The sequence below is a fragment of the Mastigoproctus giganteus genome, chromosome 12 (assembly GCF_048544385.1).
Source record: "Mastigoproctus giganteus isolate SK-2022 chromosome 12, ASM4854438v1, whole genome shotgun sequence".
Classification (NCBI taxonomy): domain Eukaryota; kingdom Metazoa; phylum Arthropoda; class Arachnida; order Uropygi; family Thelyphonidae; genus Mastigoproctus; species Mastigoproctus giganteus.
The window spans coordinates 44,793,209-44,817,250 of record NC_143586.1 but is presented as its reverse complement, the minus strand read 5'-3'; the positions used below and the strand labels follow the sequence as shown (position 1 = coordinate 44,817,250).

General features: G+C 37.3%; 1 protein-coding gene across 2 annotated transcripts in view; it reads left to right on the top strand.

Moving 5' to 3' along the window:
* The window catches only part of LOC150077002 (neurexin 1-like), a 265,455-nt gene that overhangs the window by 105,830 nt on the left and 135,583 nt on the right, over positions 1-24,042 (top strand). For both annotated transcript variants that reach the window (XM_090386277.1, XM_090386276.1), the window contains exon 2: positions 5,555-6,422. In XM_090386277.1, the coding sequence (XP_090242403.1) occupies positions 5,648-6,422 (775 nt within the window). In that variant the 5' untranslated portion in view covers positions 5,555-5,647. The remainder of the gene's footprint in view (positions 1-5,554; positions 6,423-24,042) is intronic.

Here is a 24,042-nt window from a genome sequence, read left to right as displayed (position 1 = left end):
TCATTCCTTCTATCAAGAGAAACTCTGTTGACAGACACGAAGAAAGGGGAACTATATGATAAACAGTTTTCCAACATTCCTGGAGAAGTTGTAAGACTTTCCATTTTTCTTTAATTCCCGTGAGAAATTATGAAAAGAAATACGAACATGATTTCATTTGTGAAACTTCACTGCCTTTAATTCAACATCGTTCCACTGCTGTCAGAGTGGCATTCGCTTGTTGGGTCTTAGCTAGACGAAGATCAAACGTTTGATTCCAGGTGTATAGTCAACTGTTGCCAGACAAACTAGAGGAAACGTTAAAAATTAAGCGTAATATATGAAGTTGATTTTCAAAAGCGCGCTCAGAAAATAATTAAACGCTCTGTATTTGAATGAGCGATTTATATTCACTGAGCAAAGTACCTGCTATAAGTAAATAACGTATGCCCCAAAGCGAATTTAATCAAAAATGGAAAGATTCCAGTCTATAAATTACTCTTTGATTATATTAGCAAAGAGATAATCCAGGAAGCGAAGGCCATGAGATGTCAGGATATCGTGTCTATAAAGTGTGATATTCAATGGTCGATTTGCCTCGATGAAAAATGAGTTTTTGCTGGATGAAAAATATTTTTTTTTTTTCGTTGAGATACTGTATTTAGAATATAACTTGGATATTATGATCCATCATCAATTATTTCTGTTTATAATTGAAGAAAGTATTTTTTTTTATGCGAATGGCTAGCTATTTATGCAAAAGTCAATACAGAAGTGGATGCCAGATCTCTCAAGTCTCAAAAGGAAAAAGGGAATAAATTGAGTTCTAGCTAACTCTACTGGGACAAAACTGCTTCTGGCTGAATAGGAAAATATTCACGTTTCCTTTAAGCGAATAGTGGAAAAGTTTGATGTAGCGATTACGAAGGAGAGTTGGATGAACCGCGGGGAGAGAGAGGCAGGCACACATTTGCCTTATCATTTTTCAGCAATGGCAACGATAAGTTTTTCTGGTTCTGTGAAGAGTTCATCGGCCCAGTTCACTGTTATGAACTGGAAAGATTGGTACAGCTATCTGAAATCGAAATTTTCAACGGTATATTGACACGATCATATGATATTCTTCACTGTACGAGAACCTTCATCTGCCCATATTGTCATCTTTGGTGACTTCAGTCTTCTTAAAGTAATACAACTAATAAACAAGCAAGAATCACACGCAGTTTAATTAACGTAATGACTATACATATTGTAAGCCTCTATCTAACTATTCCAACGCATGGCACTCATTATCTTCATTATCTCGATCTTATCTTTTGTAATGAACATACATCAACCACCGGATTACTTTAATTTGATCCCGTAAGATCATAAAGCGATATCATTAAATATGCAATATGTTATCCCTTGTTAACTTATAATTTAAAACATCACTTTCGGATTATTAACTGCAATTCATATGGATCTTTACGCTGTTCAAGTTCATTAAATGTTACTTTACGTCTTTATTCGACTTAATCGATATAACATTTGATTAATAAATTCTTTCAAAGCCAAATTCTGTGTAACATCAGAACTAACATCTCGTACAAAGTGATTGGGTCCCCAATCACATAACAGTCCAAAGTTTGAGTAATACTTAAAAGTACGCTGGCCATAGGCCCTAGTTACTTGTTTTCCTCCTGGTACTACCTTAAAGAAATACCTTTCCAGAACTTGTTTGACCTTGGGCTTTGGACCAAGTTATTTCAAGAGTAAAATTTCCATAAACAACCCACAATATTAACCGCGCAAAATCCAGGTACATGTTTTTGTCCTCGTGGGTAGCACAGTGGATATATTCACTGTCCTACCCACACTAGGTAGAAAAGACCCGAGTTCTAATCACTTCAGTGACTGATGTAATTTTTATGGGCGTTTTTTCACAACGTGGCTGAGTTATTCGATCACAGGAGATGGTAACAGTTTTTTTTTCTGCGGAGAACAGGCAAATCGACCACAGAAAGTAAAACCGAATAATAACAACAACAACAGCCCATGGTAACCAGAAATTCTGTACAACATATTAATCTGTGACATATTTATTCCACTAAATAAAGGTAAGGAAAGTGGACTACTGGATTTTCTGACGATCACTGATATTTTAATTCTTATTAACATGCATTCGGGAAGGACAGTGCTATTTGAATGATTCTTGGGTTCATGAAAGTCAATTTCAAATCAGTACATACATACGATATCACCTCCAAAATAGTCTTCTCCAGTGAAACTTTGATATAGGAAGATCAGCGATTCTACAGCTATTAGAAGCATTTCTGGAGCTTCCAGTATTTTGATGTCCTTTAGTACGTCCTGAGGTTTTTCTGCTTTACTTGCTTGACCCGACCAAAAGCCACGGAATGATGAAAGCCCATAAAAATTCCTGCCATCATCGATGGGATTCCAACCGGGCCTTTTCCATTCAGTGTGAGTAGGGCGGTTATTAATTATAACCACCGTGGTGCCTGCGAAGACTTAAAAATGTTGATGAAAGTTTGGCTCAGTAGAACAATTTCCATCGACGTCAAAAACATTCTTTAAATTTAGTTCCATGAAAAATCGCTGGAAGTTGGACGCGATGAAGAGATTCAAAAAACCGAAGAGCCAATATGCTAAACAGTAGCCAAATTGACTGGACACGCGTTGTATCAAGGGATCTCAAGGAAACTACTTCGGGGGCGACAGTATGAAACACCTCCCCCGAAGCAGTAAGTGAAAATGTAGATATATAGGAGAGAGAGAGAGAGAGAGAATTAACTTCAGGTGTCTTTTATGGTTTTACAGAAGGAAAGGAAGAAATATATTTCATCCCATATGACATTCATCATTCAACAGGTTCATAATGTCAATGTTTTAATTGCTTTTCTAAGCAACACCCCACTGTTCTTGTCATATGTATATACGTCAGCTGAAACCCTAACATTTTCCTTAGACTGTCTGTATCTCCTATCAGTTAAGAGATTCTCTTTAAGTAACAAGGGTTTGTTATTATATTTTTTCTAAATATTTTCTTCTACTCATCTGATGCAGAAACAGTACTAAATGCATTTTTAAATTTCTTGCATATTAAATTATCCGAAGTTCGTAAAACTTATTTAGTTTTATCTTTTCTTTCATTCGAAATTCTACTCCATTCCATGTATTTTTAAATGTACTTGGCTATTTTCTCATAGAGATTACCGCTCGTTTCTTCCCTTCGCTTAATTACATGAACCTGCTATCTGCTAATTTAATTACCAGTAAAGATCTAAAGAAAGTGGAAAGGAGAAAAAAAAAGAAAGGGGGGGGGCTAGGTTATTTCTTTCTCTTTGCTATCTCAACTGCCTGCATCCTCGTGAACAATACTCATTGCGTGGATTTGTGCCAGGCAATCATTTCCGCAATTAGATCTTTACTTTTTCAATAATCACATGCCTGAGAGATTAAAAGATACTTTAATTTCTCAACCTAATTAAAGAAGGGAAAGGGAAATCTAAGACGCTTAAGATGAATAAAAGATAATAGCTGACAGTTTGTGATACAAGCTGGGAATGTTAGATAATATGATTAAGCATTTGTATATATAATTAAACTAAAAAAGCAAAAATGAGTTAACTTTTATTTGGAATGCCAAAGATGACTAAAAATATTCAGATAATATCTGGCGTTGAGCAGTGAAAGTGCGCCTTACACTTTCGAGAAGAGCCACGTGAGATTTATTATTGTAGTGGAAAAACTGAAGAAACCATTAAGACTGAAAACATTGTCTAGTTCAGAACAGTTTCACATTCAATGAAGAAATTAAAATGATCTGGATTTTCAGTTTACGTCCAGCGACATCTACCGGAAGATAATTCCATTTATTAAAAATTACTGAAACAAACAGATTACACATCCGGGAATTTTATGCCAATTTATTTTATGAGGATAATCTAAAATTTTTAACTTACATTTTCTTTATTTTTCTTAATGCTGTTTTTATTTTACTTTCTTGAGGGTGTAATGTTTTTTTTTTTGTTTGTTTTTTTTGTTTTTAAACGTCTGTTTAAAAGAATTTCAAATTCAAGGAAGAAATTAAAAAAAAAAAAGGATGTGGATTTGATGCTTACGTTGAGCGACATCTACTGGTAGACATTTCCAACCGTTAAAAATTAATGAAACAAACAGATTACACATCCGGGAATTTTATGCCAATTGATTTTATGACGTCATGATAATATAAAATTTTTAACTTTTTTCTTTACTTTTCCTAATGGTGTTTTTATTTTAATTTCTTGAGGGCATTCAGTATTTTTTTTTTTTTTTTGTGTTGTTTTAAAACGTCTATGTTTAAAACAATTTCAAATTCAAAGAAGAAATTTTTTAAAAAATGTGGATTTATTGTTTACGTTGAGCGACATCTACCGGAAGATAAATCCAATCATTAAAAATTACTAAAACAAAAATAAAGACTACACATGTGTGACAGTACCAAATAAAAGGTTAATTTATTTGATGACGTAATAATCGACGTCATGAAAGAATCTGAAAACGATTTTTTTTTTCTCCCTTAAATCAGCTCCCATTTTATCATTTTTTAAAAATATTTCTCGATGGATTTTTTAATCTTTTTTGAAGGTTTTCGTTGTCTGTGTTGAGAAAAATTTCAAATTCAAAGATAAAAATAAAAAGAATGGATTGGTTCTTTACGTTTGGCGACATCTACCGGCAGGCAATCTCAACCATTAAAAATTACTGAAACAAAAAAGATTACCTATCCAGGAATTTTATGCAAATTTCTTTGATGACGTCACGATAATCGAACAGTGTTCTTTTCCTTTTTGTTAAATCACCTCTCCTATTTTCTTTTTTTTTCTTCGCTTTTTTTTTAGTTTCTTCTTCTTTGTTCCTAATCCAATTATTCACCATTCTTCTCTATATTTACTTTTTCTATCATATCGTTTTCTTTCCTTCTCTGGGCTGGCATCGCGAACACAAAAGTGCATACTGAGAAGATAAAATATTCTGTAGAGCTCGCAGGAATAAAACACATCAAACAAACTGTTGTATAAGAGTCGTCCGCCAAACCAGAACAGACGTGACAGGAGGCTTTAGCTGGTAACGTATGAAATATGACGTTCACGAAGAGCAAAACAGCGAAGTGAGGCACGTGCAGGCAAAGACACGGATAATGGAGACACATTTCCAGACAGGGACGTTGGGTAATGCCTCGAGAGAAGATCTGTTTACAAAGGCTCAACGGTGAGTCATGCAAGTAGAAAAAAATGAGTGGCCGGTCAATCCAGAAGAAAAGGGAAAAACGCCAATAATATTCAAGAACTATGTGGGAACAGCTGTCAAGAAATGTTTCACAATTTTTTCGGTTTGCTTTCGGTGGGCCATTGTACTGATATGCAAAAATGGAGAGGATATAGAGTCCATCCGACGTCTTCCATCCAGTTGATCCGTTAATAGTTTAAATATTTATATTGGTAAGCATATCATGTTCAGTGTTTTATATTTAATACATCCCCCATAGAAATCTTCCATTGGACTTACTGTTTGTTTTTACTTCCAGGACTTGCAGTATGCTACCTGGACCCCGAAGATGGAAGAACCCCTGGATGCTGACTTAAGAAGTGTTCATTGGAAGGCGACGTGACCTGCGTGTATGGTGGTGTTTCCCTGGACAGGGATGGGGGCGGCAGGGATCACGACAGCCTGTCGCTGGCTACAGGGCTACCTTGTGTTCGTAACTGTGGTCAGTCAGTGGCAAGCAGTCGCCTTTGTGCTAGAGGGATCTCCTACCTCTTACGCCCAATTCAAAAAGTGGTTCACAGGACTCAATGGGACTCTGACCTTGGAGTTCCAGACTGAGGAACCAAATGGTCTTCTCCTTTACACGGACGACGGTGGTACCTATGATTTCTTTGAACTCAAACTCGTCGAGGGGGTACTCCGACTACGTTTTAACCTCGGCGGAGGTACGTCCATACTAACTGTAGGTCGCAACCTTCATGACAGTCAATGGCACCGCGTAGAGATCATCCGAAATGATAAGGAGACTGCGTTGCAGGTGGACGACGAGAGTCAGAGGAGGCTGTCTCCTGGCGGTGACTTCCAGTTCGGTAACCACTCCACCAACAGTGAAGTGTACGTAGGGGGACTGCCCTCTTGGTACAGCTCAAAGTTAACAATGCTTGCCCTTCCTTCCGTGTTCTTCGAGCCTCGTTACAAAGGCGGGATTCGTAACTTAGTGTACTCCAGTGACGATTCTTTTCCGCGCCGCCAAGAGATGATTGAGTATCAGGGTGTTCGCTCTAATCAGCTGGACATCTGCGAACACCAGGATCCTTGTCAGCATGGTGGAATATGTATCAGCACCGACACAGGGGCCATCTGTGACTGCAGAGGTACTGATTATGAGGGGACTTCCTGTGAAAAAGGTTAGTTCCATTTCTTCTCAAAATTCTGTTGGTTTCATAGCAGAACTAACAAAATATCAAGGAATGTTCTATTCATTGCATTCCATACTTTAAGTGTTTGCTAATTAATTTGTGTAATGGTCAGACTTCAAAGTGGAAAACAGTAAGTAATTTAAAGGTAATAAGTAAAAATTATGATTTGTTTTTTATTTATAAGTATTCAGATATAATTTAATTTAATATAATGATGTATACGATATAGCATATACAGGGTGATTCCGAACTCTACCGACAAACTTTAAGGGGGTATTCGGAGGAAGTAGCTGAATGTTTTGAGATACGGAACCCATGGGCGGTGAAGCCTCCTTACTACGTAATCGGACAAAACATGCTGGGCCGTATACATGTCAATAAGACATGATAATTGCATTATGGTGCATTTAATTATTACAATAAACATGGTGTACAGTAGTTCAAAATATCGACCATGAAAATCGCGACAAAATGTACAGCGCCGCACCATCGGCTGACGTACTCGCTCTAGCATCCCAGGGGTTGTGCGCACCTCCTCGCAGGCTGCGATAATACGAGCAACAAGGTCCATCCCAGTTTGAACAGGAGTCTCGTACACCCAACTTTCGATATGCCCCCATAAAAAAAAAGTCCAGCGGTGTTAGGTCAAGGGATCTTGCTGGCCATGCGACAGGGCCACCACGACCGATCCATTGGTGTCCAAACCTTTCGTTGAGGTGATTCCTAACATCGACGGCAAAGTGTGATGGCGCTCGGTCATGCTGGAACCATATACGCCTTCGGATCACCAGAGACACACACTCTAGCAGCTCAGGAAGGACTCCTTCCAGAAAAACTCTGTACACAATACCATTCAATCTGCGGGGAAGCCTTTAAGGTCCTATCACATAGTCATGTACGATACCTGCCCAGATGTTAACAGCAAATGTATGCTGGTTGGACCGACAAGCCATATGTGGGTTTTCCTCATCCCAGATGTGGCTGTTTCAGAACATTCCCTCTCTTGTGAAGACTGCTTCGTCTGTGTGCAATATATAAGCTGGAAACTTAAGGGTGTACTCGAATAAAATACCTAAGTTCATTTTATTTGAGTCTATTTCAAGATACAAAATTATATTTTAATACCTAAGTTCATAATATTAACGAATATTATGAATTAATATTATTTGGTATTATTAATAAGTTATATTAATGTTTGTCTTTAAACAGCTGAATATTAATGGTCGGTAAGATTGATTTTTTCCCACAATATTAACTGAGTTAACAGCTGAACAGTGAAAACGCAGAATTAAAAATTAAAAAAAGACATTAAAATTTTAATAAAAGAAATTAAAAATATAAATATAAAGAACAAAAATAGTAAGGAAGTTTGCTTTTTCAACTATTATATTAAGTAATTTAAATTTTAATACAAAAATAAGACAAATACTTTGAATCGTATTTGTACAAGGATAAAACATCTTTATCCTATTGAGGAATCTTTCTTCAAAATATCTCTCCAATAAGAAGTCATTATAGAAATTTGTTCCTTTTATTTAACAGAAGCAAAGCAATCCCATCAAAACCACTGTTCTATTCACATCGATAACTTGAAGACCGTTTGGTATGCTTAATAATATTTCGCTAACATTCCATGCAATTTGAATGATGGATCACTGACCTTCCTTAGGAAATGTTCCTACACATTTTACCTAACGTTGGCAGTGCGACCATGACGAATATGATCGAACCATCAGCAACGGAGAGGATAAACTACACCCTCGCCGATACTAAACATACGTTATTCGCAATATCTTAGTTATGTCCTCGGTCCTTTCATCCTACTCTATGGACCACCAGAGAATTTCGGTAGATGGATGAATCCATCCAGCCTTTGAGGAAATGAAGTGTAGTCGGAGAGCGGTTATCTTTGAGAAGACTGCATGTGCCATATGGGATTTAGATCCATCTCTTCATCAGCGGGTATACTAAAGGACCGCGCATTCGTCGTATGTGGCCGAAATTTAGATCCTCTCAATAAAATGAGTGACAATTTAAACAGCTGTTTTACTGAACAGAATCAAACATACCTTAATAATTTTATCAGTTAGTGTATGCACTCACATTCTGTTTCTGAACTACGTAAATAGATGTGGTCACTATAGGAAAGTAATATCATCAGTGAAAGCAGCTTTTGCAAGAGGACCAGGGAGTAAAAACAGAGAGAGAGAGAGGACTTAATATTCCTAACAAATTCTTTTGCAGTTTTTGTGTAGTGTGACTTTCTCTTGAGGAAAGTATACGTGCATAAGAAACATCTGCATAAAATTTAAATCCTCTCTGCTTTGGTGCGTTAAATTTATAAAGGAGACTCTAGATGAACTCGCTTTTCTTACAGCAGTTATAGAGGATAATACCATGCTGTAGAAGAGCAGAGGACTTCGGGAAATTTAAATATTTTGTTAGGTAGACGCTGTTTTGGTTAAATTCTAGCCAGCCTGTTTGCTATAGAAACATGGGAATGCTTTATATTTAAAAAATCCTATTTATGATGCCCTTTCACGCAGCAATGTCGTCTAAAGCAAGACTGGGAAAATTGAAAGTCACAATATTCCACAAGGTAAGCGACTCAATCTGATGTGGAAGTAATTCTTAACTTGATTGGTCTATTTTTAACTCCTTCTGGCTTAACGCGGAACGGATTTCAAATTTTGTCCTATGAGTCATTGAAATGAAATTTTTTTCCTATAAATAAACTTATCAAATTCTATAAACTATTTTAAACTACTGGCCTGTCAAGTGTAGTTATAATGGAAAAAATAAAAGCAGATTATATAAATAAAATTAAATGAAAATATACAAATGGTACTTAATGCTATAGATCCTAAGATTTTAACTACGTCATCAAGGGTCGGCAGCCAAAACCAAAGGAAATACAGCAAGAAGTAAGGCCTCTGTTTCTGTTATAATATATACGTGGCAAACAAAAAATGAGCAGATGTATACATCATAGCCGACCCGACAGAGACCGAAAATAAAAGGAATAAAAAACTAATCAAACATAATTCTAAAATAAATAAAAGTAAAATGCAAAATTAAGATGAAATTAATAAAAATAATTTACACTAATGTAAAGAAAGATCAAAGTCAATGTTTCTTCAGGAAAGATATGTTGTCTTGTGCAGAAATCAAAGTTTTAGATGCGACAATCTTTTTTACAAGAAAAAAGATATGACTGGGTTTTAGAAGGATTGAAGTTAATCAAATATCATGTCTAAAGATATTATCCACTGAATTGTAGAATTCAGAGGAGAGACACTGGAACTTTCTTCTGGAGACTAAACGTGGTTTTTGCCACTTGAAACATCCAAAGTGTGGTATTGCCCCGAGCGGTGAGATGATCTGTCTTCACCTGGCATTGCCTTGTGCCACAGAGGCTTTGTTCTTCTTTTCTGAGCTGTGCACGCCACGCTACTTCTACCTCTTACGTTGATTCACACTTGGGTGGTCATCTCCAGCATTTGGTATCTTTAGCCATTGTACATGGAGATATACTTCATGTACCAATTTTAAAATTCCAGGGTTTCGGTCAATCCTGTCTTTCAAAATTCGTTATTGTCCTACCTTTTTTCTTACACAAATTTACAATTTCGTTGACCAAACCGCGTTGACCAATTCGGCTAATTCAAACACATCTACAGATGTGTTTGAATTAGCCGAATTCAGTTTTGGTCATCCTGTTTGTATTTTCGTTGAAAGGAAGTACCATGTTTGTTGAGAAGCGAATTTTCAAGCATAAACTACATTCCTTCTTTTCTGTTCCCACAAGCCTTTGCGTATTGATCATCACAGAGAGATCATCACACACAATTCTTCATGTTTTTTTCTTCTATACACTTTTATTTTTTGTACAGAAATAGAATTTGCTAATATGACTAACGCTGCTGGTAATTTGGGTCAATTCCTCGACAGAATTATTTCAAACACGCTACATCGAGTTTACTGCAGGCATGAACTAGTAATTATGTCGGCTAAAGGTTAGGAAAGCAGAAGGACAATCTTTGTTTATGAAAGAGTTTATTTTAAGAATGCTTAATAAGGTGAAAGTTTCGATTTAATAGTTTGGATGAAATTTGCTTCGCTTAAAAGTTTCGCCCATGGCCAAACATTAAAAAAAAAAGTTGATAAATGTTTAAACTAGGATAACTTTCATCCTGAAATTGCGTGCTTTTGAATCGGTCGGCCATGCGTTATTAAAGTGCATTAGCCTTTGTTCTGATCACTGTTATGTTGGTTGCCGTAACACTGCAGATTGTTGGGCTGTTTAGAATTTGTACTCAGATTACCAAAACCACGAAGTCTTCTGAACTGCATATATTCTATGGTCAGCTTGTTATTTTTCTGGATGAAAATCGGCATTTCTAGGAAAAAACTCCATTATCCTTGCAGGAGAGATGATTGTGAATGTCAGTAGAAATTTCTACAATCATAAGGTTTATTAGAAATAAAAATATACAAATATTGGTATTAACATTTGGACATGCGCATGAAAAATTAACTTTTTAGCAATGAAATAGAGTATTTGATTCTTATGCAATTAAGTTACATGACCAATTTGGAAACTTTTCAACTATACTTCTCTGTCTATCACAAATTCTTGTGGGAAGTTACTGAGGATAATTTATTACGAACAAGTTTATTAAAAATCTTCACATAAGAATGGGTGGTGGGTACAAGTTTATAGTTGCAAATAAACTAGCACCCATCGCCTAGGTTCATCAGAGGACATTTCAATAACAATCTTGTCATCCTCTAGGAGGTGAAGTATCCTGTGCTCTTTATTGTATTGCCAGATCCACTTCTAGGGGAATCTGGATAGGACAATTTCGCTTGCCTAATCCTCTGAAATCCTATAGTGGTTAATTATTCTTAGTTTTGGTTGTTAATATTTTCCAATTAGATGATGGGAATGTCATCAGATAATTTAATATAAGGATTACTTGCTAAAACGTCGAGGCCCTCGCGAGATAGCTTGAGGGACCACCCTTCCCGTTTCACAAGTGATGGAGATGTTCATCAGATGCACGGCATCTGATGAACATCTCCATCTCAGCGTAATCTTAGCATTTGACTTAATTTTTTAATTTTAAATATATTTATTTATTTGTATCCTAAGTTACTTTTGAGCTAATTTAAACAAGACACATACACACAAGAGTGGCGCGCGTAGATTTTTAGAACGCGCACGCCTTCCAAAATTCTCAAAACAAAATACTTATCTTAGAAGGAGAGCGAACTTCAATTTCTGTCTTTTACTAGAACTAACATCACCTGATTTTAATGCGAGGAATCTGTTTTTAGTATTCACCATCTCTGATAAAATACTTTACCTCGACCGAAGGATGCAATCTACTTTTCTTTACGCTGAAGTTTAGAGAAGGGAAGAACGAATCCAAATCTTGCAGCCACAGCAGTAGAACGTCCAGCTTCAGTGCCTTCAATTTCCTCTCTTTTTTTTTTTTTGTTATTTTTTTTTTTTCGCCCTCTCTAGAAAAACGCTCAAGTCTATCAAATTATGTGCTCCGCTAGCTCTCTAGTTTCGAAAGTTTGCGGTGCTGGGGGTGAGAATAGAAAAACAAAGGGAAAGTTTGGTAGCGAAAGCTAAACAGACGAATTTCACTTTCCTGTTTTTCCGAAATTTCATGTCAAACCGAAAGTGTGGCATGGTAGAACAAAAAAAAAAGCGATTTTTTCCATCCAAAGTATAGAATTTTCTATTTGCTCTAAACTTAACAGCAAAAATGTATCTGCTAGAATTTATTTGGTGCCTAAAAACAGAAACTGCATGCACTTCACGTTATGGAGAAATAACGCCAATTAAATGGCATCATTTTTATAATTTGTTATGGATTTCTGAAATAAATCCTTAACAAATTGCTCAAGAATTAGTTGGTGTTCACCTTTTGTTTCATAGATTAAAAATTCTGCGTCTCTTTGGACTGTAGTAAATCATTAATAAGTGAAAAAGAAAAATAAATAGCGCTTGTTAAAAATATATTTTTCTGTTATACTAATGTTGGCAATGTCGTTGATGTGTTCAAGTGTAGTTGGAGCCTACTTCTGGTCGCAGAAGGCCAGTGATTGGAGTGTAATTACGAATCGCGTTTTAGTGATGGCGTGTTAATATGGCATCCCATAAACCTTCAAATGTCTGGCAACCTATTGTTGGCCTTCTAAGAGGAGCGAAGGGTATCATTCGAGATCTTCTTCTGCAGCTGCGTCTGATAGGTCGTAATGAGTGTCGTTCTCCTGACAGTCAGGGACATCGTTCGCTGTCGTAAAGCCCTGGTTTATGTCTCTTGATACGACAAGCTATCACAGTATGCTGCATCCTTCCGATCAGACGAAGGGAGGAAGAGAAGGGGTTGGAAAAGTTGTGCGAGAGTGTGTTAGGAAAGGGGGAGGGAATGATGGCTGGTCTGTTTAGGTTTTGGTTGTGTGTGTGTTCGTTCGAACGCGTGTCGATTTCAGTCGGAGCGTGCTAAACGAAAGCAGTGTGCTGATGGAGCTGTATTAAACATCTGCTGCTCTGTTTGTGACCATGGCTGGAAACAAGTTCGCTAGGCTTTTATGTGTAAACCCTTTGTTGTCATTCCCCTTTCGTTCTTGCGATGGTATTTTAGCGGAAGTAGGATAGATAAAAAAAAAAAGTTGTTTAAAGAAAATCCAAACCCGGTTGAGAATAAAATATGAGGAAGGCAGAGCTAATTAAGGAAGCAGAAGTAGCGAAAGATATCAGAATGCCATTGACAACTTTACTATTAGTTTTCTTTCAAATTCTGACTTTCGAAGTGTGAAATTTATGTCCAGATTTATTTCTCCAAACTATGCCGAAGAGAAAATAGTCCAATACGCCTTCATGCTATTAGAGAGCAAAACTTTGTTAATCGATATTTGCTAAAGTTTCTAGCTGTACGTCCTTCTGTCCTCCACAAAGTTTGGTGGATACAAAAATGACCTCCTCTGGAGAATATTGAACTTAATGAAACGTAATTTTACCTCTCCTATGAAATGTGGACAGCCTGGTAGCAGCGTCGAGCTAATGTACGATTTATCAAGGACCTGGTGCGATAAGAATTCCAACTACCGAGCTCCTCCCTACCCTTCAAAAAGCTTATAGGCTTGAAAACGATATACTGTATATTAATTAATTAATAACATCAGATTATCCATAACGGAATCCTATCTAGAATTACCTCTTTTGAATCTGGCTTACCACAAAGTTCATCATTAGGTCTTCTCTGTGCGTAGATCGATGACCAGGTCTTTTATTTCCCGAAGTAGTCAGGACGTTGGTTAATGACAAAGTTTTTCATATTTCGTCAAGGTATTTCTACTTGGCAGATATTAGAGTCAAAACATACAAATTTGAAGAGAAAAACAGTAATAATCTCTGGATTACTTATGCAGTTTCTCCTAAAGTTAAATGAGAACAATTTTAGTTCTAAATGATTTAGAACAAAGTCCTCCTCACACCAGGAGGAAAAGACCTGAATTTGAGTCTCGTCGATGACGTGAGAATTTTTATGAGCCTTTTTCAAAAGGTGGCTAAGTTAGTCGATCACAGGCGAGAGTAGCGTGGTTTTTTCTCCCGGAAATTCGGGTTTTTCATCCAGCAAACTTAAAATCGATCTCAGAACACAAGCAATTTACAGACAATATATACGGAGCAATATGGCCTTGGTCGCTGATGCACCTAAAACCCTACAACAAGTAAATTAAGGCTCCTAAATGGCAAATTAAATAAATATAAATTTACTAAACTGTTTATTTTCTTTAGTTCATACCATTTCGTTCCATACTTCTCCCACTTGATAATAAATAGTTAGATCCTTATTTATGATAGTTATATCATAAATAAGGATTCTTATTTATAGTTAGATCCGTATTAGTTGCAAATATTTAATTAAAAAATTTCGATTTACTTACGGATAATTTTTAATTTTATTTTAATTTATTATCTGATTATTTTTATTTATTTGAAAGATCTATTTTAGATCTTTCTGTGTAATGAATATTATATATTACCAGTGTTTATACGGTTTCTTGAATCGCGAAGTATTATTATATGCGTATATATTGCGCGATTAAATATTTAATATTTAAAAAGAATAAATCCAGAATAAACCCAGAAATAAATCTAATCAGAAACTTAATTTTCCAGACGACAAGTGTGCGCATGCTCTGAAAGAATCACATCTATAGAAGAAATATTGAAACAAAAATTTAGAGATGGATATCAAAAATAAAAATATATTCATAATTATTTAACTCTTCAATTAATAAATAAATGTAGAAAATTTTTACAGCTTTATTTAATTATTATAAAATATTTGAAAATTCTGAACTAATTTACAGAAATGAATATTAGGACTGCTTTATTTAATTATTATAAAATATATGAAAATTCTAAATTAATTTACAGAAATGAATATCAGAACTCTGGACTTTACGCAATTACGTCTATACCATACAGTATATTTGAATATATAATATTAATATAATTATTTTATTTATTATTATAATACTTTATATTATAATTAGCTATTTATGTACATTTAAAAGTACATCGTACTAACCGTCTTATAGTATTTTTATAATTATTATTCCAGGGGGCGCTTTTTTTATTATTTTTTATATGGCCGTCGTTTGGTAATATTCTGAAAAAAGCAATGGGAAGAAAACGGAAATTTGTAGACGTCGAGCACGAAAATAATAATTCTGATAAAGATAGGAAGAAGGAAGAATCAGTTCTCTGTGCATCAAACAAAGAGAGCGAGGAGGACGAAGGTTTCAAGTGGAAAAATATTCGGACACAAAATGAGGAAATGGCACGCGCCGAATAATATCGTGGGTGGGAAGACATTGGAAGTTATTGGAAGGCAACACATCGCACGTCAAGAAAGGGAAGGTTTCATCCTTTGCAAGAGCGAACCGGACGTTATATATGAAATAAAGATCAGTTCCTTGCACGAGGTGGAAACAAGGAAGATAGGAGAATATTCAAACGTTACCTGAGACAGAAGATGAATGAGTCTCGTGCAACTAAATGATGCCTGGGTATCGTCGATCGATATCGTGTCTGGCCAGCGCCTGACGATTCGAATGAAGGAATGACAAAGGGAAAAGAAACCAGAAAAAAAGAAAAAAAAAATATATATATATATAACCTTATATAGTGCTCTGTATAAGAATAGAAAGAAAGGTAAAGTAATGCATCCATTCTGATGGTTTATCGAACTCGGCTTACTCCTTTTCTAAATACGTGGGCGTTGAATATTTCGGCCCAGAACGCTTGCAGGATCTTGAATACATTATGGCCTCGCTTATATTCTTGGCAAATGATTATTTATTGCATTGTGTTCTACGCATGCGGGGAGAATTCTGAGTACACTAACTGAAAAAGTAGAGGGGGAAAGTGTTTTCTACGCATGCGCGGAGCATTCGTAGTATACAGTACTATAACTGAAAAATGTTTCCTATGAGAAAAGGAGGTGTTTTGTTTTCGGAACTTCTCTTTTTTGATATTAAAACCAACATAATTAATAGATTGGCGTGATGGATTAGGGACATAAATCCTCAAGTGTATTTTGGGAACTTAAGCCATTCACAGAGTATGTCGTTACAGATACAATCATAGATTTTTAAGCCAGACGAGTGTGTAAATGAATAGAATGTGACAAACAAATCCATATTCATTGAAGCAGTGTCCGGATTTAATACCATTACAACGCAATTGTCCTTAACAGCTTAGGACGCTTTTTAGTTGCTAATAAGCAGTGAAGAACAACAGCAATTCTTACCTATCATGTTGCATTGTTCTATTTTATCCGTCGCGAAACAAGGGAAACATCGTCGCTATTCCCGTACAATACTGAACTGGTTGTTTATATTTTTATTTTTTTTATATAATAATATATTTTATTTTTATTATTAATTTCATTGGTAATTTTTATATATTACCTAGTTTTATATATTAGCTATTATCTAATTCTAGTTATTCATTTTATTTTTAATTTTTTGCAAAACTTAATATAATTCCATAAGTTTTGCTTTGCAAAACTTATGGAATTATATTATTAATTCTTATTTTTGCAGAATATAACCATTAATTCGTTTATTTTTAACTCATTTAAAGATTTTAAATTGTTTTATTAAATATTAAATGCATATCTTTCGTGTAAAGAATCTTACATAGGAAACTCTGGGAGTTGGTTTTTTGGTAGGGTTTTTGGGCCATCAGCAACTTAGGCGGCCATATTGTTCCATATATAAAATAACCACAAAAAACCCAGTCTCTAAACCGGGATTTTGTGGTCGATTTTTTGGAAGAAAAACTCGAGAGAAACCATGCTACTCTCGCCTGAGACCGACTAACTCAACCACGTTTTGAAAAAGATTCATAAAAATTCCTCGCGTCATTGGAACTCAGGTCTTTTCCACCAAGTGTGAGGAGGATGGTGATTATACCAACTGTGCTTCCCACGAACACGAAACAACTATTAGTTGGATTTAAATAATAATCATAAGGTCCTTATTTATAAGTCCAACTTGTCATGATCAAGATGGATCAGAACATCCTCAAGGATCATCTTCCAAATATACATTTGGAAGATTATCCTTGTGGATATTTTAATATTCTTTACTGTGGAAAACGTAAACAGTTAGACTCCATTTTTTTCTGAATAAATTATCTTTAATAATGAAGAAATATCAACTCCTCTTCCAAGTTTGCAAGAATGTGATCTTTCTTATCTTCCACTTCCTTCCGATACAGACAGCTTGAAACCCCCTTATACAAACACGAATGATTTATTACGTTGTGTAACAGGGAGTCTGAAAGGGCAGACAACAGAGATGATACGAATAACAAAGATAAGAACCATTCTAAAGAGAGAGAGAGAGAGTGGGGGAGGGGACATTCGATAGATTAAATAATCTTGGACAGAAAACACGACGGAGATGAAACTCGTGTAATATAATGGATGGAACTCATAACACAGAATGGGACATCTGTGAGTGGATTTTGACATTACGGCTGGAGGAACAGACACTGTCTGCTAATGTACGGATATCCATTACCATTAGGAGTCCACTGGATAATCCGATGACAATGCCATAGCTAAATCACAGCAGAAAAGATTTTACCATCCACTTCGGGAAACTTATTGGATGACTCAAAAAGAGAGACAACTCTATCATAAGCTGACGCATCGAAACGCACAGAGTGCTGTCACAGATGGAAGCAGTAACGGAAGGAAAGATAAAATCAAATATTTGTAGCTTCGCCAACAAGTGATAAAAAGTCCATCCTTTTATAAAAGACAGTTTTTTTTTTTTTTTGTTTTATCTTTAAGAATGAAGACACCTTACGGTTTCTTGAAACGGCATTGACAATACACACCACACAACACCATCTAGTAGAAACAGTATATAATTCCGAATGCTGTACAGCTTCACCAATCTCTCTCTCTCTCTCTCGGTAAGAAAAGGAACGAGCCTTGCAATAATGACTTGTTTCCATGACAACAGCATCAGTAGGGTCTCGACAGACTCGCCACACTGCATTAGTTGTTGCAAGCATGGACCCATTTTTTTTTAAACTAACCATAAAAAAAAATCGGTCGTTCACCCACGCCTTCACTACATCTTTCCTATTCTCCAGTTCTGATTGACAGAATAAAGAGGTAATTCCTTGACTAGTACATTGTTACTATTAAAGTATTCCCTGGAGTTGGAGAGAGAGAGAGAGAGAGAGAGAGAGGATGTGCTGCTTGGCAACATTCTCTTTGTGTGCTAAATCTTGCTCGCCGGATTGCTGGGCTAATACATTTCTTAATTTGGAACCCAACGAGGGAGTTGTGCCAGTGTAAATAATCTGCAGCTGATGGAATATCGTCTAGCGCTGCATCCCCTTAGATGGGAAGAGTGTGCTCCGTGGTAAACAGGAACAGGAAAGAAGGGAGCAAAAGACAAAGGACGTAACTCAGCCATAGACCATTAATGGTAGACACTTGGGATTTGTAACATATCTTCTTGGAGATCTGTAACTTCTTCTTAGGAAATGATTCTCCCTCCTGTCCATAATTGAAGTTCGATTTGTTATCAACGCTTCTTTTAAAATTTAGCATTTTACAGACTTTTAAGCGAATCATTCGACTCCATTGAAAAACCGGAAGTACGTCACGACCATTACATATCTGACGAGAAGCATTCGATCAACCAGTGTATTTACTCTTGTCTGATGTTTGTTTTTAAAGTAAATTTGATTCTTCTGACAGCTGTTTCTTGAACGGCATCGATCTCCTAGAGAGATGAATAGGAAAAACATCAGGCTAATATGAAAACATCGATTTTTGGAGATCCACGTCCGCATTAAATCTTGCTGACACAACAGTTTGTTAAGAATAAGTGAAGAAATAATATTTACTGAACTGTTAATATATTCTCCATCGAAGAACTGGAGTTTAACGCATCTCCAAAGTGACAATGGTGACAAACGAGTACGGCTGATCATATTTTTACCAGTTTTAGAGGACACTTGAAGAAAGAAGAGATTGTAGTTTTTGAGATTCTTTCTCTCAGAAGTAATGAGAAAAAGAATCTCAAATTTAAAGCAATTAGAAGGCACGTGTTTGTGTAAATTATGATGGCTTGCGTACCTCGTGGTGTAGTTGAAGCTAAGTTCAAATCTAAACAACTCCTGGGTTCAAATCTAAACAACTCCTAAAGAACTGCTGCTTTATTGGAACCTAACACTCAAGAAGAAAGGTACTGCAAGATTGTGTGAAGAGTTTTAGCCCCTGTTGTGGAGGTATGTGCACGAACAGCGATTTTAATATGGTGTCTGATTTCCAGCAACTGCCAGACATGTTTTGCTACCAGAATACATCGATAAAAAGTTGTTAAAGAATCGGTCTTCGCTCTTGTGTAAGTGCTGTTTCCGACTGATTTAGTGTCACTGGACAGTCCGGATGAGCTGCATTGTCTTCTTAGGGTGTCTCAGATGTGCTCAATAAGGATTCAAGTCGAGGGAGCAGGCAGGTCAACCTTTATCTTCCAATATATTGTTGGCCACCTGTGTCCTACGCGATTGAACATTATTGTCCATCAGGGCGAACTATTCGCCTCTAACATCAGCCTAAGGAAGAACCATATGTCTCAAGATCTCATCTCTACACCTGTCTGCAGTCAGGGTCCCGTTTCTGAAGATATGTACGACCACAGTGACTAATGCTGCCCCCGTACCAGCTATTCTCATCCACCGAACTGACTGTGTTCCTCAATATACGCAGGGTTGTTAAGGGGTTCTTCTTTCATGCCATGCTAAGACCCGACAGCACTTCGATTGCAGGCTGTACCTCGACTCATCTATGAAGAGCTCACAATTCCTGGTCAATCCAATTACAATGTTCAAGTGCCCACATTCTTCTGGCCCTACGATGTCGGACATTCAGTAAACGATACACCAGACGTCTTCTCGCATAAATTCGATATCTGTGTAGATGAAATCGGATAGTTTAGCTTGGCATCCATGTCCCTTTCGCTGCTGCAAAACATGCGAGTAGCCGGGTAGAATTCGAGCATCGATTGTAATGACGAGTCATCGACCAGGTTCAGGTCTATGACCCTGACTTGGACGTCTACTAGCGGTTTGAGTTTCTAGGAACCGATTCCACAACCTCCTAATGACATTTTGTGAGACAAACCATGCCGCTACTTGGTGTTAACTGTTCTAGGCCAAATCCGTCTAACACAACATTTCCAGAGGCTTCACTACAATAATCAACAGGTCCGTTGTCTTTTGCAGGTGTAGTTCAAGAATGAGACGCATCTGCGCATTTGTCGGATATTTAACCAGGAAGTCACACGCCTGAATTGCTCGTTTTCGGACTCTATTTATTGGAGGACTTAGTAATTCACATCTGCACGTTGTCCTTGCTCTTCTTGCCTGAGACCGATTAACTCGGCACGGAGTAAAAAACCCATAAAAGTTCCTGATGTCATTGACATTCGAACCCGGGCCCTTTATTTTATTTTATTTTTTTACCTGGCGTATCGAGGATGGTGATTACATCCACTGTGCTACCCTGAGGACTTTACGTAGCGAACTGTGAATTCCAAATAACCTAAAATCCGTATTGTAGTGGTGCCCCCATTTTAGCGAAGGCCAATGGAATGGAATGGAATGGATGGCGCTGTAATGTCCACCGAATTTTATGACCAGTGGTTCAAACTACGTTTACCAAACTCTGATCACAAATATCGATGACTTGAAGACACGAATTATTGTAACAACTGAGACTCTGCGGGTATGTTAGTAAGAACTTGCTCTGAAATTGCTTATCGATTGAACATAACTCGGGGCGCATTTGTAAAATGTTTCTAAGTGAATTTACCCATTTACTTAAAGAAAATCTCAATGAGGTTTAAGAAAGTTAAAAATTTGCAGTAACGATGCGATAATTAAAAGCTTAAAAGCGTTTTATAAGAAATGAATAAATAAAAATCCCCAAAAAGAAAAATGTACCTGACTTTGTTTCATCAAAATATAAAAAGTGAGTGATGAGCCAAAGCCGTGCACGTTCCTTTGGGTACTTTTTTTGCCTTCACCCCTTTTAAAATGCTTTTAATTATGACATTCGGCACTTAATGGATTTAAAGAAAGGATTGTTGTAAATGGAATTCGTTTATTGCGTTCTTCAGAATTAGATTCATTCGAGAAACAGTTACTGAGAGAGAGATTATGGTAACCGATTCAGCACATGAAAAACAAGATTGTAAATGTTAACCTTTTAATTAAGTGATTCAATTAATATCATATCCAGATAAGGTGTGTCCCAAAAGTTAAGAAAATGGTCCAACTAGGTGGAGATTCGGGAATGGAAATTCTTTGGTCTTCGGTGTAGAAGTGGCGCTTGGTGGACAGCAATGTTTGTTGGGCACCTGCAACTCCCGGGCCTCTTGTTCTCCCTTTAAAAGTATTCCCAAAGAGATACACTATGCAAAGTTTGATAAATTAAACTAATCTGGTTTTAAAAAGATTCTTTTAATGTTTGGTTAGCCTTGAATGGTAATTGGCCAAAGGATTATCGGCTTCGTTGTACTGTACTTCCAGTGACCAACGAATTTTGGTGTAGAGAACTTCTGACTTCCATAGCGTGTATTGTGTGTTCACCTTTAAAGTAAAATGATTCATCCCAGTGAGTGTCCTGCTGTTAGCGACCTCTAGTAGCACTTGGCAGCTCTCAAAAATCTCTTAAGCTTACTCACTAGGGTATTCCATTATTTATAAGCATCGCATAGAAGCACTATAGGAAGAGGAAAAGACAAACAAAAGTTCGATAAATAAGCCTTTCAGGGAGATGAGATTGTTGTTGTAAAAGACAGCTTTTAAGAATAAAGCAAAGCACACACCAGTCGACAATAGCTGGTATTAGCAATAATAACCAACACGAAACATTACTGAATAAGTTGTCTGGGGAACTGAGATTTCGCGAGTTTATTCTTCCCATTAGATACTAGAAGTCAGTTGTTTTCGTGCCTCCAGGGGATGTAAAAATCCCTCTTCGAGGGACTGATTGAAGCGATTGTAGTCGGTGATCTAAAGCCAACAATCCTCTAGTAATATAGACAACACACTTGTGTTTTTAAGAATGTCTTGTTGGCAACTTAAGGAGCTTAGTGACGAAGGCCAAAGGATGGAAGGAGTACAGATGTGTGCAATTAATATTTCCATGGTCTGGTGCGTCGGCCAAATCCCTCAAGAAATCTCGCAAAACTTCGATCAGTGCTTTCAGCGTGCATCGGTAATGGCGCGGTTGTCATGACAACCAAATGTCCTCGCATCCAGGCCGTGCGTGTCCTTATGTTATTTTCCGGACACACACAGCCGGATGGCTGTAGCTAAAGCAACCAAGATTACGCGCGTCCCCGTTGTATGCAACGCTTTTAGGAAAGGTAGACAGCCTCCGCCCTCCAGTACCCTCCTCCTATGGTTATCCATACACTAACCTGTTCGCCCAGTTCAAGATTCGTATCTTCATCTGAAAATCTAATTAATTAGTGCAATGTCTGTCGACAGGCTGCAAGTGGAGGGGGGCGTCGCTGCATCTCCTGGACTCGATGTGCCGGTATTGTCTGTTCTCCGTCTCCCGAGATACCTTTATCATGCAGATGCTTCGCGAAGAAAAGATTTCTTCAATGTCTCAATTACACTGGATCTTTCGCTTGCTTATTCGACTGCATTTCTGCTCAAGGAACTGCACCGAACTTTTCATTCTGCAGGTCCTATTCTTCTGTGAAAGCTGCGCTTCTCCTACACTTTCTTTTATACCCTCCCAGTCAGCATTCTTACAGTTATTTTAAATTTTCCTCACTCTGGACCATCTTTCGATAAAACAAATTTTACGCATACCACCAGTATATTTTCATACCTCCTTCGTTTTATTGAATAGAAATTATCTTATTATTATCGATTGAAAGGGGACATTTTTGCATACTGAGCTGTAATATCTTCAGGTCTGTATATTTTAACACTAGAAATCACCCCCCACGGCCTTTTCCACAAGTTGGGTGGAAAAGGCCGGGTTTGAATCCCATCAATGATGCAGAGAAGTTTTATGGGATTTTCTCACAACGTGGCTGAGTTAGTCGGCCTCAGGCGATTGTCATTTGAAAGCAACCATCCTAGTCGTCGCCCTGGCTCTTGCCCATATGCGACTAATTCTCATCAGTGTGTTTGGCGCACTATGGCCATAGATGCCGATGCACCTAAAAAATTCCCAAACAAACAAATCTCATTTGTGTCATGAAGTCTTTCAACCAAAAACTCAAATGGTTATAAAACAGTTAAACACAGAAATCCCATTCGTCAATTCAAATAACAAAGATTATTAAACAGCTCATAACGACCATTTGGCAGGAACGGGCCATCACGTCCCCACCACGAGAAGATAGATCACAACTACCTTACAAGAAGAACTCGTCTATCAAAAACTTGGTGAACATATTCACCAAATCTGCTGAACATACCCCTTGTCAATAGCTCCACGAAGTGGATTCATGGAGAACGAGCGTCTCTCGCTCTAGCTTTGATCTCAAATCGTCATAATAGGGACAAGTTAGCATGGTGTGGAAGCCAGCTTCTGGCTCCCCCCAAAGAGCACAAGTCTGACTTTACCAACAGTCGCCAACCCTAACTGCAACCATGGACTTCGTAGGTCGACAGTGTGAACGGAGGGTATAAATGAATACAGATGCATACCTTTCTCAGAGTTAGTCCAGTGCGCCTGCCATAAGGTACCCAGCTCATCCTCCGCTCGGATGGAATATCAGGGCCGCTGTCCACCGCCTCCACTGGACCCGATCAGACACCTAAATCTGTCGGGAAACTCTTTTCCTCAGGGCAAAACGCAAAGAATACCTGGGCACTTACGCGCAAGGGAACATAAAGCCTCGGTAGCCACGGGTTTCCAAGCCCTTGTAATGCGTAGAAGAGCGAACAGAAGAGCTCTACGGACATATGAATGTTCAACGTGCCCTCCCCAAGCCTCAGACGCGTATGTCA